At 39.0% G+C, this 18,533-nt stretch overlaps 3 protein-coding genes across 10 annotated transcripts in view; 1 reads left to right on the top strand and 2 right to left on the bottom strand.

Moving 5' to 3' along the window:
* Positions 1-39: 39 nt before the first annotated feature.
* On the bottom strand, positions 40-4,687 carry ccnj (cyclin J). 2 transcript variants are annotated; one of them, XM_077582016.1, is made up of 6 exons: positions 4,543-4,687; positions 4,257-4,349; positions 2,350-2,560; positions 1,974-2,273; positions 1,077-1,236; positions 40-900 (listed from the first exon to the last, which is right to left on the bottom strand). In XM_077582016.1, exons 2-6 carry the CDS (start codon positions 4,323-4,325, stop codon positions 558-560), a joined length of 1,083 nt encoding a protein of 360 aa, XP_077438142.1. In that variant the 5' UTR covers positions 4,326-4,349; positions 4,543-4,687; the 3' UTR covers positions 40-557. The 2 variants fall into 2 exon arrangements, with proteins under 2 accessions (XP_077438142.1, XP_077438143.1); XM_077582017.1 differs by lacking the exon at positions 4,257-4,349.
* A 1,731-nt stretch (positions 4,688-6,418) lies between these two features.
* znf518a (zinc finger protein 518A) lies at positions 6,419-16,910 on the top strand. Its single transcript, XM_077581542.1, has 3 exons — positions 6,419-6,578; positions 9,307-11,432; positions 15,018-16,910. The coding sequence occupies exons 2-3, from the start codon at positions 9,446-9,448 to the stop codon at positions 15,647-15,649; spliced, it is 2,619 nt and encodes an 872-aa protein (XP_077437668.1). The 5' UTR covers positions 6,419-6,578; positions 9,307-9,445; the 3' UTR covers positions 15,650-16,910.
* blnk (B cell linker) overlaps positions 16,696-18,533 on the bottom strand; it is a 36,111-nt gene continuing 34,273 nt past the window's right edge. For all 7 annotated transcript variants that reach the window (XM_077581546.1, XM_077581550.1, XM_077581548.1 and 4 more), the window contains 5 exons: positions 18,467-18,495; positions 18,319-18,368; positions 18,151-18,234; positions 17,929-18,084; positions 16,696-17,122 (listed from right to left, as the gene is read on the bottom strand). In XM_077581546.1, the coding sequence (XP_077437672.1) occupies positions 16,958-17,122; positions 17,929-18,084; positions 18,151-18,234; positions 18,319-18,368; positions 18,467-18,495 (484 nt within the window). In that variant the 3' untranslated portion in view covers positions 16,696-16,957. The remainder of the gene's footprint in view (positions 17,123-17,928; positions 18,085-18,150; positions 18,235-18,318; positions 18,369-18,466; positions 18,496-18,533) is intronic.

Raw genomic sequence — 18,533 nt, 5'->3', positions numbered from 1 at the left:
AACACAAACAAAGCCAAACACACCAATTTAGGCAACAAATTGCGTTCAACAGAGATTTGCGTTTTATTTAAAATAAGCATTAATGCACAGCACTGACTGAAAATATCCGTCTGCAGAAGAGCAACAATTTCTCCGCATATGAACTGATTCTTTACACAGTTCACAAGAATGTAAACAAAAAAAATCTACACAGGTACAGAAGAAGACCAACTGCACTCACAAAATATTCAATGCCCACTAATGGACATTAATCCTGTGCTGTTACTGCTTCATTTTAGCAGTCATTAACAACGCGGCTATAAGGAACTTTCAGTTCAATACTTATAAGGCAGCACTCATACAAGTTACTAATTGAACAAAAATTCTAATGCTGGCTCTCCACAGGAAATTTACTACAGAGCTTGCTTATTGCACATAGCTTAAACCTTAGGGTCCGAAATGCTGCAACCATCTCGTCAAGTTCCTTCAAATAAAAAAAAAAAACATGCTTATTTATTCCAGGAATACCTTTGAGTAGTAGTTTAATTTCTTCTCAACCATTAAACTCCAAAAGTCCGTCACCTTTTAAAGCATGGAGCACAACTGTAGTGCATGCCGACTTGGTAAGGCCTATTAGTAAGGTTCGACTTTGGCTTCAATGAGGTTGTGATGGACTGCGGGGGGCCATTTGAGACTTGCATGTTGGCGGTGCGGGTCTGGTATGGGGCAGGCCTGTGGTTTGGGGCTAGAGTTGGCTGTGTAGCTTGCTGGGCATACTGCATGCCTGGCCGGTGCAGATACTGGGCCACAGTGGCTACCTGGCTCGAACCGTGGTACAATGTCTGACCTTGCTGCTGTGGCTGTTGGCCCGGCTGCTGGCACTTCTGCTTGCTGGCCTCTTTGACATCACTGTCATGTGCACTAGACAAAAAAAAAAAGTTAATGAAACCTTAAAAAGTTCAGCAGACAAAATATTTAGTGCATCGGTGCCACCTTGAATTAAAATGCACTTCTTTTTTTGTTCCTTACAACAGTAATTTTTCCACAAGGTTTGATGTGATTTTTTTTTTTTTTATCATTCATTGTGAGATACACACATGAGGAGTTTCTCAGCACATGGGACTAGGTTTTCCCATGTATAGCCTGTAAGCTGCTGCAGTCGGGGTGGCCATGTTGGGGATACGTGCAGGATGAGGCGTGATGCAGCCACGCATGCAGCAGCCACCAGAGAGGGTGCAAAACATAAAAACACATGATCTAGGAAAAGAACAAATGCAACAAAAACAGAGGAGACAGATAGCATTATGTATATATAATCAACTGTGATGCCAATGCTGTACAATTTTGAAGGAGACACTACTTAATTGTAAAACAAATATGATTCAGTGAGAAATGTAATCATGCCCATGGCTGCCTTCATCTCTTTAAGACAATTTAAATAAAATATTATAAATAATTAAAATGTATCAATTTGCATGGTGATATCCCTATAATGATACGAATAAATACTTTTAAAAAATGGGGGATATTCCACAAGCAGGAACATGTCAAGGACTGAGCTAATAGTCTCTTTGAGCCACTGATTTCATTGTTATCGTCGTAGCAACTCTATTTTACATAATGTATAAATTCCAAATAACAAAATGCAAAAACTGTGACCCAGGAATACAATAACTGAACGCTTTATTGGGTACATCTGCACAATCATAGCATCCGATACGACAGCTCTATTAACTGGCTGACATTTTCAATTAGGTGTTAGTTTAGCAATGTTTTTCAAAGTTGCGCTACCATTCCTCCTACACGTGTGTAGATAAAACATCCAACTTACAGAAAAAACTACTGAGAGCGATGGGCGTATGGTTTGACGGAAAAGCAAGAAGATAGAATAATAAATTTGTTAAAGTATGATATGCCTCTAATATTTGATCTAATAAGGTAGTATCCAAGACCTGAACGTACCAGAGACTGTTACTAACGAGACTGTTTATTACCTTGCAGGGAGACTTCCAGGAAGTAATCGGCATACTTGGCCATGTAGAGTTTGGTTTTTTCTAGACAGGTCATAGGCCAGCCATCATGTAGATCTTTCTCATGAACTGCGATAGAAAGGTAGTATTCTATGAAATGAGCTGCTGTGGGGAGGTACAGGTTCCACTGGAAGGATTCTAGCAGGAAAAGCTCCATATGTAGTAGAGCCTGCTTGGTCAAAACTAGGTTCATGGAGCTCATGCACCTCAGACTGTTCAGAGTCTCCAATTTTGGAACTTTGTCCTCCCTTTCCTCAAATTTACCTGCAATATGGAAAACAGTGCATTACTACACACAAAAGTGCAGAAAGCCCCATTCCCATACATTGAACACACTTACTGGCCAAAAGAAGACATGAGAGGGAGACCATGTGAAGCTGCTGCACCGTCACATCGTAGCGGTCCATGAAGCGGTCCAACAGATAGACAGCGAGGTGTCTAGCTGCGGGACACAGCTGGAAGTGGTTGCTGATGATGGCTATGAGGTCGGCAAAGTATCGCCTCAAGTTGAGTTGAGGGGACTGGCCTTTGTAAGACGGCAGCTTGACCTCCTGAATGACAATATTTAGCATTTAAGAATGGTTCTGTAGTTCGGCCTCATTTTGTATGCGTAGTCAGCATACCTTGTGAACGCACAAAAATCACTAGGCTTGATCTTCCGATCATGAACATTTTGGGTCACATGTTTTTGTCACAATCAGGGTTTTAAAATGTATAGAACTAAAGACAGTATAATGTTTATTGGGGTGGGATTGACAAGCACTCATTTACTGATTGTGAATCATTATACGAACAGTGACTATCTCAACAGCTAAAAGGTTGTAAACGATTTAGTGTTAAGACAATACCTAAGCAAACAAATTACAACCTCATCTGAAAATCAAATCACGACAGTGACTCATAAAGACTATGCTTCGCAAAGCTGACCACCAATTGTAGTGTTCCGTTGCTATAACACGGTTCACTTTTCGTGGCGTTGCTGTTTCACTGATTTTTTTAGTGCAATTCTGCATGCATTTTTTTTTTTAAAGTAGTTTTTTTATGAAGGTTTGAACTTTCACAGTTTAAACACGAGAGAAATGTGAGAAAATGTAAATGCATCTGTGAGACAAGTGTACAAAGTGTGTGGTGAAAGGTTTTACAGCCTTAAAATATTTATAAAAAAAGTTTTTAAAAATTAAAGCTGACTACTTCGCAGATTTCACTTATTGTCGGTATTTTTTGGGGCCACATAACCCCAGCGATAAACGAGGGAACACTGTATTATCAATTATTATTTGGCGTGAGCGAGTGAGGAGCCCAGTGAGCGTCAGCGAGCCAACAGTCCGGCGAGCAGGAGTTAGTCGGAACAGCTAACAAGAGCATCTATTGCAGAAGGTAGAAAAGCTATAGCAAATGCAAAGCAGAGGGAGTCCTGTAAGGCGCAGCGGACCCTATTAGAGATTACCAGACATGATGTGATAGAAAATATTTTCAGATTATTGAAATCAATAGTGGGTTAGGGTTTTAAAATGAAGAATTATTAGTTCACCACTAGATGATGCTAGAACATATGTTATGTTCAATTTGAATACAGTCGATCAGGGGTGTCAAACTCATTTTAATTCATGGGCCACTTTCACCCAAACGTGATCTATAGTGGGCTGGACCAGTATGTCCGTTGCCTAATAACCTATAAATAATGACAGATGTATATAATTATGTGTACATTCTAAAACTATTGTGATTTATTATCTTACTGTAGCTTAATCTGAAATTGAAAACAAAATTTTTGCATCAAATCCTGAGTAACTGCCAAATTTCAGAATGTCATTTACGTGGTTGTCAGTGCGCCGTCTAGTAGACAAAAATTGTAACAACAATAATTTTACTGAAAACTGCTGTTTGTGTTGTTCTCACGGGCCAATTTGGATCCCCTGAAGGGCCGGTTCTGGCCCGAAGGCCATATGTTTGACACCACTGCAGTAGACTGTGAGAGGTCAATAAAAAAAAACTGACAGAACATTTAACTAAACTCTGTGACGTCACGTTACAGGGAACATCCTTTAAACAATACTCGACATCAAATCAAATTTAGATTTTTTTTTTTTCTCAAGACCTGATAAAAGCAAGTCACCAACAAATAAATAAAACCATCCGACAGTATTGACAACGCCGCAGTAATGTTTAAAACAAACGGGGCTGGGGACAATTAGATTGTAGTTGAATAAAGTGCCATTCGCTACTAATCCAAGCCTGGACACTCACACTGCTTCGCAGAGTCTGGTAAATATCTTTAGCCAGCTGTCCTTTCCACCACTGGTCCTCTAGCTCCATTTAAGACAGGGGCTTTTGAAACATCTGGGGGGGAAAACGTGTAATTACATTCTAGCAGGTACACCGTTAAAGTCCATAAAGTTAAAGTATACACTCGTAGATCGACAGCTGATTTTTGTGAGACACAAGCAGGCAGTATTCGCGCTGGAAGGAACTGTATGTTGTTCATTAATGTGTTTGAAAGCACTAAATAGTGTTTGGAAAAGCGAACACTCACCCAGTGAGCACATGAAGGGATTGGAATACACCGGCCCGTTTCGCCAAAATAAATTCCAATGTATACTCGCAGAACACTTTCACACCGCACCGGTAGTCAGTGTCAGTGAAGTGTTGTCCCTTAACACCTGCCCAGCAAACCCTGCTGCGGCTTTCATAGCCACCGGAAATACCAAAAACACCTTAGTGCATTTGTTCGTAGCTGATGAGAAATTACGGTATACTGCTTCATATATAAGAAATTCCAACCTGATGGGTTGATCGCTAAAGGGGATTTTCATGTAAGTAAATATTGACCTCGGTTTAACCAGATATTCTCATTTTTACGCATTTCCAATGTATCGTTGAATGCAGCACAATGCTGCCTGGCTTGCCTTGGGACAAGAATGACTCTGGACTTGTTCCTAAGCAGGGGCTGAAAAAAAGACTTCGAGATATATTTTAGAATATCAAATAAAATGCTGAAGGGTCTTAACTGGGGTTCTACTGTAATGGGGATACTGTATATAGCATCCTCTAGTCATGATGTAGCGCAATCCCTGCTATCTCTGTCCTTAGATCAAATCTTAAAGAGAAATTGTTAGCCAAGGGATTCACTGTGTTTTCTGCCCTGTACTGTGAAAGATGCCATGGTTTGTCAAAAATAAAATAAAAATAAAATAAAATAAATTTGTTTTTTTGGGGTGTATATCAGTTCAAGCAGTTGTGTCTATTGTGTGACTTAAATTAAAATCAGATCCCATTTTATGATCATTTTATGCAGAAATCTAGCTAAATCAATTGGTCCATAACATCCCTTTTCTTGCAACTGTATATTGTATACAGGCACAATAAATAAAATAAGTGTGTGTGTGTGTGTGTGTGTGTGTGTGTGTGTGTGTGTGTGTGTGTGTGTGTGTGTGTGCGTGTGTGTGTGTGTGTGTGTGTGTGTGTGTGTGTGCGCAATTGCCTGTGGAATTTTTTTTTTAACTTTTTTTGGGAGGGGGCAAGAGGCAGGGTACACGCCGAGCTGCAACCATTCACATTCACACCAATGGACAATTTAGATCTTCATGCAAACTCCACACAGGAAGTCCAGAGCCTGTATTTGAACCACATAACCTCTGAACTGTGAGGTGAATGTGCTAACGAGCAGAGGCAGGAAGTAACACGGTGTTGTTGCCAGTCCGTCAATACCAGCGGAAGGTCTGTGAGTCCGTCACTGATGGACTCCCGTTTTTGATATGTCACATCTGTGAAGTAGGGATGGATTAATTTTGATAAAGGATAAATGCTCACTAACACAGATTTAGACAGATTTGTGAACAATATTGTGGGAAATGGCCTTTTGCGTTTGTAGAAAAAGTTTGTGATCTTCTGAGTCCAGCTCATGAAAAATGAGAGCAAAAACAAGTGTTGCATTCACAATTTTAATTTTTTATAGAAAAAGTGCCTGAATATGAAACTAAAATGTTGGAGGTAAATTAGCCAAATATTAACATGATTTTTGATTTTTTTTTTCTTTTATTATTGTTTTTTCTTTTAGTCATTCTGTAATTATAACAATTGTGAAAACTAGTACAGTACATTACTGCCACCCACAGGACACAGTTCTTTGTGCTTGGCGGAGGTCTGCAGTATTTATTTATTTATTATAATATATAGATATATTACCTCCAACTAAGTCGTGTTTTGTTTCAAATTAAACACAAATAAACACATAACATAGAAATACAACTGCGACAACGACATTTTTCCAGACATTCATATCATTTTGTAAGTCATAAGTTTATGACATTTTTTATGGAAGAGGTGGTAGCGGCGATAGGATCATCGCCGATTAAAAGAGCAATTTCCCACTTTATCCACCCACATGAGTCCCCGGCCGGGGTGTCGGCAGTCTGAGGCAGCAGGAAGCCTGAGACAGGACGGGCTGCTGCTTGGTTCCATCAGGCTAAAAGGCTAAAGGCTAAAGGGGCTCAAAGGCTGTAATCCCCGGATGATGAAACCATCATGGCTGCCACTCGCTGAGCTGTCAAGCTCTCGACAAAAGAAAAGGTAAAAACCGAGACAATTGTATCAACAACTGCTTTGATTGGGATTTGTGCAACCTGGTAGCTACGATTGCAACGTTCGTGTGACACCACGCTAAAATGTGGAATTATCGTAACTTTTGTCGCTACGCGTTTTATACCAAGTTATTTCGTCTATGCAAGAGCTTGGTGCGTCACGTTATTTTAAAGAACCAAAACGTTACTTTTCGACACATCTTCGCCGTTTTGCTCGATAATAAACGCACACATAACGTTTTCCTGGGAAGTTGAAGCAGTGACAAGTCTTTCACTCGGTTGCTTTCAAATCGTCACTTCCCAATTCCCTAAGCGTCTGTCGCTTGCAGTCTCGTCACTTTGTTGTGGTTAAGTTATAGTACAATGGCCGCCCCACTCACCGACGACGCTGCAATGATATGATTACTTTGGAGACTTCGTTCACTTAATATATTGGTGCATTTGCAAACTCCGACGGACATTTGAATGTTTCTTCTCCTAAGCGTATCTACTGTATATGGTGATCATGCAAAGATGGATTATATAGCGAGAGTGGCCCAACACCTGGTTTTTGAGAGGAGTTCCGTGTTGTTCCGCCTAAAGGAAATGATAGAATTTCCACGCAGAACAAGTTGAACTCTAGCCAGCAACAGGTGGACATGCAGCAGAAATATTAGTGCATCTACAGAACTGCCAACTGTGTGTGCATATTGTGTGAATGCTTTGCATTAATACCTAAAAGTCCACTGGTACGATTTTGTCTTGCAAAATTCTACTAAAAGCACGTATAGCTGGTAATTTAACTTGTACACAGCCATTACTGAGGATAGTCCATCTACCGACCCGCTTACATGATCAGGGTCACAGGGAGCTGGAACCCGTTGAGACCAAATAAATACCCAGGCGTGGCTGCTGTTCAATCACAAGGCATATAGAGAGACAAACCATTCTTACTCACATTCACACCGTTTCCAGACGGTTACATTTGGAAACCGGAATTAAAAATAGGAAAAACAATTGGTAATCTGATTTTCTTTTTTAAATGGAAACTCCAAAATTAAAATACAGTTTGATTTTATCGTTTCTTATCTGGAACAAGTAAGGAAAAGTCTCAAAACAGTTTGATTTTTCAATGTTTATTTTAAAACTGAATATAGCACAATACACAAATCAAAAAAAACGGGGCGTCCGTATATTTGTTTTGGAATACGCGACATTTTCACTGACTTGAACTGACCGAAAGATGAGGACAGTGTGACACCATTACACATGACAATCGTCAGAATACACTGTAGAAGGAGGAAGGGGAGCAAGTAATTATGAGACTTAAGGTTGGGGTGCAGGAAGATAAATCAAATTGGGGGTACATACTAAGGCTGAATGATGATTGAAAATACTAATTTACAATAAATAAGACAAGAAGGAGCTATCTTTATTTTAAATATGAGTAAGTTAAAAATGAGTAAAACATTACAAAATATTCAAAATTGTATCTTAGGCAGGATACACACATTGATTTTTAACAGCTCGGGTTGGAGGTGCGGTCAAATTTGGCATTTGTATACAGCGCTTTACAATTGACCATTTTGATGAAGCATTATAAATCAATACTGGTCATGAGTACACTGTTTGTGTTACACACAAAAAAAAGTCAAAGGTCGGCAGCCCTACTACCGGCGACGAGCAGATGAAACATAAACACATTTTATTTGGGCGTCATAAGATCTTCATTTAAATTCAAAACTAGCTAAATATACATTTGTATTAAACACATTTGCTTTCCAAATCCAGAAAGGTATGAAGAGATGAAAGGTAGCTTTATTTATGTAGCACATTTCATACTCCATCGTCACTAGGGTCGCATACACAAGGTAATTAATTCAATGTGATTTACATAATTAAAAATACAACATTTAAAACATTTGCAAAGAGAAGAACCAAACACATTTAAAAGCAAAATAAAGAAATACAAAGTAGTAGGAGCTTGTAGTAAAATTACTAAAAGAATGTGCAATGCAAGAAAAAGCATTTACAGTACATAAGAAATATGAACAAATCAAGGCTCAATTTTTTTTGGACTCAATTTTACTGTCTTGCAGTATTTGGAATAATGCAGTACTGTACAGGGTGTCCATAAAGTCTCTTTACCATTTCAAAAAATTATTAAAAATGCAATTGATTAGATATTTTATTTATATTTGTTCTATTGTATTCAGCGTTTATTAAAGTTTTTTTTTATCACACTGCATTTGTGTGTTTCAGGGATCCTGTTTGTCAAAGGTCGCCCACTCCTTCCTTTATCTAACACTGTCCCTGTCTCCATAAATTTCACGAATTGACGGACGTGATGGTGGATTTCTTCCATACTTAGTTCTGTAGTTTCGCTGAGTCTGCCTTTTCGATTTTGTTTCAATAAACCATGTGACACATTGCGCCTTCTCTAGAGGGGTAGCCATTTTGTAGGGGTTCATTCAACATCACCTCTTTGACAAACAGGATCCCTGAAACACACAAATGCAGTGTGATAAAAAAAACAACTTTAATAAACACTGAATACAATAGAACAAATCTGAATAAAATATCTAATCAATTGCATTTTTAATAATTTTTTTTTAAATGGTAAAGAGACTTTATGGACACCCTGTAATTCAAAATGCAATATTGTTATGCGTTTCTTTTTAGCTATCTTAATTTAAGTGGTTGTGCTTTGACTGTGGATTTCTTGTGCTCACTTTCAGACACCTGAAAGCCGATGGATTTGGTGGATATTTGCAAAGTTACCCCTGCTACGATTAAAAAAAACAGTGCGTACGCAAGAAGAATCGAGTTTGGCACAAACGACTCCACCGAAGGAAACGTGCAGCTCAGCTTCCAACTATGCAACGCGAAGCTAAAAATGGACCAAAGAAGATACCAGAGAAACGCAAGCGAAGCGCGGAGTGGCCTTCGTCGAAGAAGCCCCACTCGGAGGCGCAACAGAGCGAACGCTGGACAAACCGTAGTCGGCCTATAGATTCACTCAGGTTTACATGCAGCCAATGCACGGACAATCTGGAATATGTTCCCAAAGACTTGATGAGACATTTTGAGGAAAAGCACCGAGGGAGCTCACCCGTATTTTCTTGTCATATATGTCCTTTCGACGCACGCGACTTCTCCTACCTTAAGGTTCATCTACTAAGCCACAAGGACACGTTTTCTAGCTGCAGCGTTTGCAACGACGACGTGAAACGCACGTGGTCCGAACTGAGCGCGCATCTCACGGCATGTCACTGCCAAAACGGCAAATACTCATGCGAAAAGTGTCAGACGTTCTCCACCGGCGACGTGACTGCGTTTTTAGAGCATTTGTGTATACATCATCTCGGCCTCCAAAGAGCAAATGCGATTGAAGTTCACAAGGACAATCAGTTTGGGTCCATAACAGCAAATCAAACTTTATGTTGTCCTCATTGTACCTACCAGGCCTCTCAGAAGTGGCTGCTTGCGAAGCACATGAATGCAAACCATAATCACCAGCAAGGTAAGCCGAAAAAGAAGGAAATCCGCTCCATAGCAAGGAAATCTAACAGTCAATTTAAGCCCAGGTTGACGAGGAGCACAGTGAGGGAAATGTGCTGGTTGACACAAGACTGCCTTTCTCTTCCTGGTCGAGACTTCCTAGATAAATACTGCCATTTGTCGGATCCCCAAACGACACTAGAGAAGACGCAGCAGTTTTTAATGAAATCCGTCGCGGGGGAAAAAGGTGACCAGAAATGGACCAAGGCTCTCAAATCGGTCCTGTCTAACGTTCCTCAAGACATCAACGTCCATCCCAAGTCGGAGAATTCCGAGGATCTCACCGTCCTCACGGTCCAGAACAAGATTACTTTGGCTCAGAATGGTGCTACCTATGCCAAAAGGCTGAAGATGATGGAAAAGACAGAAAAAGAAAGTCTCACCTCTGAAAACCCTGCTGGGGATGCTCATTACGACCTTGCCCAAAAGGGAGGTCAAGTCATTTTGAACGATGACCCACATTGCCTTGAGAATGAAACAAAACTGAGTAAACATGCTTTGACTTCCACCCACAATGAACCACCAGAGTGCGTCCAGATCCTGGAAAATGGTGAGAACCACGAATTAAAAACTAACTTAAATAATGGGGGAAATATAAGGCCCGAAGATGTGCAACTCAGTTTGGATGGAATTAATAATCCAGGCGAGCCGACGGTCACAACTGCGAGCCAAGAGCAGAAACACGTTTATAAGGACAAACCAAAAAATAACACGGTGAGAAGAAGACGGAAAAGAAAGTCCAGATCTAAAAAGGTGAAAAAAAAAGTAACCTCTGAATTAGCCTTAAAGATTGTGTTAAAGAAAAATCCGATCAAAGAGAGGCAATGGGTGTCACAAAGCCCTTTACTTACAATCGACAGTCTTCCAGTGGAGGAGCCGTACAAACTACCAAATCCCGACAAAATGGCGCAGGTCTCCGTACCGGCGACTGATCAACAAGACGAAGCCGTTTCATCGGCGCATGCACCGTCAGCGGCAGAACTTCCTCCACATTGCGCTGCAAAGCCAGCCGGGCCGGGAAAAGTTCTCAAAGACCGGCCCGTTGTATTTGAAGATTTGCTTTTGCCACCTGAAAGAAAACTTGATGACGCAAATAAATCGCTGCACTCCTTGGAGACGGTTCTCCTCGACAAGAGCATCCTGTCAAATTCAACAAAGACCGCAGTGGAAGAATGTCCCGAGGACTCGCAGCGTCCCTCCTCCAGCGCTTTCCTTGATTGCAGCGTGTCAGCTGTTGATGGAGCCACTCAAAGCAGCCGCAGCGGGTCGCCCCCTCTTTCCCAACGTGCTATTACACCACAGGGTAAGCCTGCAAATTATAGTCCCTATAGAGTTAAAATGGCTAAGGGTTTAACCCTCTGTTATATCTTTGACTTTGCATTTACCGTAAAATCACGTGTATAATACAAACCTCAATCCCCCCAAAAAAACATCCTTTTTCTCAGCCAACATTTTTTTTTGGAGTGCCAAGGACATTTTAATGATTTGAGTAATTCTGGGCTGCTGAGTACAAAAATGACATCAATTTCCTTTAATTGGCTCTAGTTTTAGAGCTGTTGTTATACTTCTAATATTGCCTAATCGTCAAAAGAAGACGATTAGGCAATATTAGAAGTTAACAACACGCTTGTTTTCACTTTTAATGATTTGAGTAATTCTGGGCTTGTTTAGCCGCATTTTGTAATAAACGTCCAAAATGTAATAACTTATTACATAATGCGGCAAAATTTATTACAAAATGCGTTGGGGCAGTTTATTACAAAATGCGGTAGTTTATTACAAAATGCGGCTTTATTACAAAATGAAATGAAAAAGTTATTACATTTTGGACGTTTATTACAAAATGCACCTTTATTACAAAATGCGGCTCAACAGGGCTGCTGAGTACAAAAATGACATAAATTTCCTTTAATTGGCTCTAGTTTTAGAGCTGTTGTTGTTTTTGACAATTTATTTGGAGATATCATTTGGGGCTTGTTGTTCTCTAATAAAAGTGAAACAAGCTTGTTGTTAACTTCTAATATTGCCTAATCGTCAAAAGAAGACGATTAGGCAATATTAGAAGTTAACAACAAGCTTGTTTTCACTTTTAATGATTTGAGTAATTCTGGGCTTGTTTAGCCGCATTTTGTAATAAACGTCCAAAATGTAATAACTTATTACATAATGCGGCAAAATTTATTACAAAATGCGTTGGGGCAGTTTATTACAAAATGCGGTAGTTTATTACAAAATGCGGCTTTATTACAAAATGAAATGAAAAAGTTATTACATTTTGGACGTTTATTACAAAATGCACCTTTATTACAAAATGCGGCTCAACAGGGCTGCTGAGTACAAAAATGACATAAATTTCCTTTAATTGGCTCTAGTTTTAGAGCTGTTGTTGTTTTTGACAATTTATTTGGAGATATCATTTGGGGCTTGTTGTTCTCTAATAAAAGTGAAACAAGCTTGTTGTTAACTTCTAATATTGCCTAATCGTCAAAAGAAGACGATTAGGCAATATTAGAAGTTAACAACAAGCTTGTTTTCACTTTTAATGATTTGAGTAATTCTGGGCTTGTTTAGCCGCATTTTGTAATAAACGTCCAAAATGTAATAACTTATTACATAATGCGGCAAAATTTATTACAAAATGCGTTGGGGCAGTTTATTACAAAATGCGGTAGTTTATTACAAAATGCGGCTTTATTACAAAATGAAATGAAAAAGTTATTACATTTTGGACGTTTATTACAAAATGCACCTTTATTACAAAATGCGGCTCAACAGGGCTGCTGAGTACAAAAATGACATAAATTTCCTTTAATTGGCTCTAGTTTTAGAGCTGTTGTTGTTTTTGACAATTGATTTGGAGATATCATTTGGGGCTTGTTGTTCTCTAATAAAAGTCAAACAAGCGTGTTGTTAACTTCTAATATTGCCTAATCGTCAAAAGAAGACGATTAGGCAATATTAGAAGTTAACAACAAGCTTGTTTTCAACAAGAAGTTAACAACAAGCTTGTTTTCACTTTTAATGATTTGAGTAATTCTGGGCTTGTTTAGCCGCATTTTGTAATAATGGTGCATTTTGTAATAAACGTCCAAAATGTAATAACTTATTACATAATGCGGCAAAATTTATTACAAAATGCGTTGGGGCAGTTTATTACAAAATGCGGTAGTTTATTACAAAATGCGGCTTTATTACAAAATGAAATGAAAAAGTTATTACATTTTGGACGTTTATTACAAAATGCACCTTTATTACAAAATGCGGCTCAACAGGGCTGCTGAGTACAAAAATGACATAAATTTCCTTTAATTGGCTCTAGTTTTAGAGCTGTTGTTATTTTTGACAATTGATTTGGAGATATCATTTGGGGCTTCTTGTTCTCTAATAAAAGTGAAACAAGCTTGTTGTTAACTTCTAATATTGCCTAATCGTCTTCTTCTTATTATTATTATTATTATTTATTCCCCCAAGAGACTATGGATAAATCTCTCCCAATAGATTTTGACCATTGAAATCAAGTGATGACAGTAGCAATTTTGCTGGCTTCAACGGCACATTTGGTGATTTTAAAAATTAATCAGTATGAACGACAACGGTGTCAGGCTGTCAGCATCAATGTGTGCACTCATTTTTTGTGCCTTTGAAAAGTCATCTGATGGTTCTTGCCGTCTTGCATGCTTAGAGCAGTGGTTCTCAATCCCGGTCCTTGAGTACCCAACGCACCCAGCCTGTTTTTCCATGTCTCCGTCAGCCAACACAGCTGAGGATCATTATCGGGCTTCGTGCAGGACTTGCTAATTAGCTGATTGTTTGAAACACCTGTGTTGGCTGAGGGACACATGGAAAACAGGCTGGCTAGGGCTACTCGAAGACCGCGGTTGAGGCCAGAGGCCAGCTAGCAGCTAGCCACTAACGATGGAGTCGGCGCTGAATGCTGGTAACAGGTGACGTCTAATACAATGTCAGCGTCATTAAAAAAAATGTAAGCGTCCTTAATTAGCAATTTGACTTATTTCAGGACGACGTTGTGTTACTAATGTCATTGTATTACTGCATATGTTATGTTATATATTTATTTTGAAGTTGGCCTCACCACTGGCTGTGTGTTCAGTCATGGATAGTATGAACAATTGTTGCTGCTTTTAGCTTGACTAGTTTTGCTCAGGTTTATACACACAAACAATTTTTGGAAAGAAGATACTTGACTCATTCACTGCCATTGACGGCTATAGACGTCAAAAATTCATTTGAACTATTTCTATTAGTTTAATATTTTTTCCCACTTTTGTTAACAAGAGTATGAAAACCTAGTGTTTTTTTTTAATATGTTGTATTAGAACAGATATAAAATTTGTGATTTAATCGTGAGTTAAAAATAGTACTTGCCCCTAATTTTTAATCATCTTTTCTAAATAAAAAAAAAGATTATAAAAAAAAAAAGAACTTATTATAAAATTAGGGGCGTCAGGCGATTAAAATTTGTTATCGTAATTAGTTGCATGACTTCGCTAGTTAACTCACGATTAATCACAAATTTTATGTCTGTTCTAAATGTAAAATTATTTTTTGGGGTTTTCATACTCGTGTTAGCAAAAATGGAAAAAAATAAACTAATAGAAATAGTTCAAATGAATTTTTGATGTCTATAGCTGTCAATAGCAGTGAATGAGTTAATGACATAAATTTAATTTGTAACATTAAATATAATGTTGGAATGGGAGTCCACCTTTTTCTATAACATCTAGGTACTGGTAAATGTTTCTAAAATGTTATATATTTTATTTTAATGAGTCAGTGTATAGTACGCTGGGATGATTTTTGGATCATTTTATATGGGGGGGAAAAAGTGTCCATATTTCTCAATGAGTGTCATTTTTTAATCTCACAGGTGTTACCAACTCAGGAGGAACAAGGCTTGAACAGAGTGACCATCGTATAGTGGTATCTCCGGACCATCTCCGCAATGCCGATCCGTCTCTGGAGAAAGCCATCCCACGTGAATCACGGCCAGCATTTGTACCCTGCCGGCAGCCGGCTGCAAAAAGCCTGCGAAGAACCTTGAAATTAATGGCCATGAATCCCTCTCAGTTGATAAAGCGTCCGGTGAGGGACCAGCCTGTTGTGGTTCTCAATCACCCGGATGCAGACATCCCCGAGGTGGCCAGGATCATGAACGTGGTCAGCCGTTACAGAGGAGAGGTGCAGAAGGTCGTCTTGTCACAAAGGACTCTGAATGCGCTTTCAGCTGTGACCAACGGGACCCACGAGACAAACCATTATATGGACGCTCAGACCCAACCACCGTGGCAAGGGGAGAATTTGGTCCAGGAAAGGTTTGTTTTGAAGCTTAAGCTGCGGAGACTGAGCAGGAAAAAGTACGAGGTGGTCGGGGCAGTTTCACCTAACAGGAAAGTGGCAAAGAAATTCAGTTGCTGGTTTTGTGGCAGGTCCTTTGAAAAGCAAGAGGTGTGGATGGTCCACCGGAAGAGGCACCTGATGGACTGGAAGGCCAAACTGTGAAAACTTTTAAATGTTGCATACACTGGAACACAAAATGCGTCTGGAAGATGACGGCAATACAGCAAAAACAATCATTGAAGCAGTGACAATCAGTTTTCAAAGTCTTAAATAAATATTGTTGCACATCCTGGACAAGCTCAGAGTAATGTTACCTACCCTTATCTTTGCCTGGTCCAGTTTCAGAAGTTCCTTCAAAAACTTCATGAAGGGGTTCATTTAATATTTAGTCCCCTGTTGCTTTATTTAAAATCACTGTCACATTTTAGAAAACACTGTACATGTGTATTGCCACATAGTCTAAGTTGTATGTACGGGTAGGCTGCAACTAACATATTTATGTTTTTGGAATGAGATGCTGAGACCCATGTTAGTCATATATACCAAAAACTATTGTTTAAAAAAAAACAAAAACAATAATAAGCTGTTTTATTCAACATTTATTTATGACTCTAATGTATACATTTCATTTTTGGGCCGATGAAATGATTCTTGTACATGTTTTGTAAATTCCAAATAGCATTAAAATCTCATATTTTCTGTGACAGATATATTTTCATGCATGCAATTAGCTGGAGCAGATCTTCTTTAATGCGCTACATTTTTTTTTTTATACCTAAAATGATGTTTTATGTCAGCGAATGATGAGTAGTTTTTTTTTTATTCTAAATCTGACTTAGACTGGTTGTGTTATTTTTCAATGTAGTTTACTTTTGTTTGACTTGAAAATTATAATCTAGTTTTTTTACTTGCACTATTATTAAAGGAGGATTTTGATTTCCTTTACCTCACCCTAAGCCGACAACAATCTTAACCGGTGTCCTCCTGTGGCAAAACATTTTCTATAGCAGCCATGAGATCTCAGTATTGACAGCACAGGAACTTTTTTTGTGTGTGTGTTTCTGTCATTCCAGGACCGTCCCTGTCTGACTCACTGTAAATAGCAAACCTTCAGTTCAGACGAGAGGTTTCTAAGTGTACATAGTAAAGCTCGTGGTACTGTAAGAATATTTTCCATTAAGTGCCTTGATTCATTTTGTTATGCAACCAATCTGCATGAGCTTATTTGTTGATCAGAGAATAAATGCAAGTCGTGTGTCTATGTATTGCTTTTGCTTTTATTTAAAACAAAAACGCAACTTGCAAGTTGCCGTCTAAAAAGAAATCCTGCTTCATCCTAATATAGCTACACTGTCTCAGCCTTTTCGTTAATTTGAATACTGCGTGAGCACTGCAAAGCATCTCAATAAACATGTCGAAAGTCTTCTGAGTCTGATGATCATTTAGCGCCACATGCCGAGCCGGTGGGCATTACAGACTGGAGAATGCATGAGAAGTGCGGCGGTGATGTACAGATGTGCTTGGTTTCATAGGAAAACGCAGCCTGGCAGCATCCTTGCTGTTGCTTTTGCTGTCGATCAACACCAGAGGGCTCTTCTGGTGGTTCTCGATGATGTGAGCGACGCTGTGGAAATACTGTAAGGGAAAAATCAGTTTAAGCGATTCCTGACTGATGAGACATTTGGTTATGCAATGTCACATTTTTAAAGCAATAATATTTAACATGTCAGGATTGGATTCTTTGACAAATGTATTTGTCTTGCCCCACTTGGTGTACTGCTGGGTCACATTCATTGCTTTTTACTAGGAGAAAAATCTTTTACGTATTAAAACTTTCAATCTATTTTACACACCGCGTGTCCTAATTTTGAATTAAAAAGTAATCGGCTTGAACATTTTGATGAAACAAATCGTAATAACTAATGTTTGCATATAGTCAACCAACATTTCACAAATGTTTTGCTGTGTATTAGCGCCTCTTAGTGGCAAAGGTCTGACATTACAGCGAGTTTCAGTTACGTACACGTAAAAGGGGGAACCAGATGAAACAATCAATCTATTTTACGCACCGCTTGTCCTAATTTTGAATTAAAAAGTAATCGGCTTGAAAATGTTGATGAAACAAATCGTAATTACGTACTAATATTTGCGTATAGTCAACCAACATTTCACAAATGTTTTGCTGTGTATTAGCACCCCTTAGTGGCAAAGGTCTGACATTACAGCGAGTTTCAGTTACGTACACGTAAAAGGGGGAACCAGATGAAACAATCAAACAAGCAAGCCGCTGTGAGCACATCATTGTCTGTCTCATCATTGATGTTTCATACAAGCAAGAAATATTACAATAACGTCAAAAATATTCAGTGTCAGCACTATTTAAAATAATGTTGGTTGATCAAATGCCACTTTCAATCAAATACACAAAATGTTAGATGTACCTCTTCTCCTTTCTTCTCCCTCCCCAGCGCGTACAGCTGTCTTCTGTGTGTAAACCGGATCGGGATGTTGTACACTCTACCTTTATAATACACTACCAATGTATAGGGCTGATTTGTGTCCTGTCCGGAACTTTTCCTCACCATGAAGGCCCCGTCCTGAAGCAGAAAGCAGCACAGTGTCAGGCAAGTGTCAATGTCTAAGTAATACAAGTTAAGCCGTACTTTATTTGTGTGAAACAACAGCTGCTCTGCGGTCTTGCGATCACATTCCCCAGCAAACCATGGTTTCTCATAGATTTCTACATCCTGTAAATGAAGAAAATCAACAATCAGTCAATAGCAAGATTGAAATGATCCAGTTTAGTGTATTTTCAATTCTTAGAAGACAACCTTGTCTTGGCCTGTGGCCCCGTTTCCAACATAGTCACTGTCAGTTTGTTCTGTTACACAAAGACAACATTAGTGCCAGGGAAAATAAGATCATAAAAATGGTAACGTATGCTCTCGTTGTAAGGCACCAACTCCTTGAGTTACTTACTGAGGTAGGAAACATTTGGAAGAGGTATCCTGTAAGAGAGTAAAGACAAATAGCAGGTCACAACGAA

The sequence above is a fragment of the Vanacampus margaritifer genome, chromosome 12, assembly GCF_051991255.1.
Source record: "Vanacampus margaritifer isolate UIUO_Vmar chromosome 12, RoL_Vmar_1.0, whole genome shotgun sequence".
Lineage (NCBI taxonomy): Eukaryota > Metazoa > Chordata > Actinopteri > Syngnathiformes > Syngnathidae > Vanacampus > Vanacampus margaritifer.
Note: the sequence above shows the minus strand (reverse complement) of the source record. Positions and strands in the feature narration are given on the sequence as shown.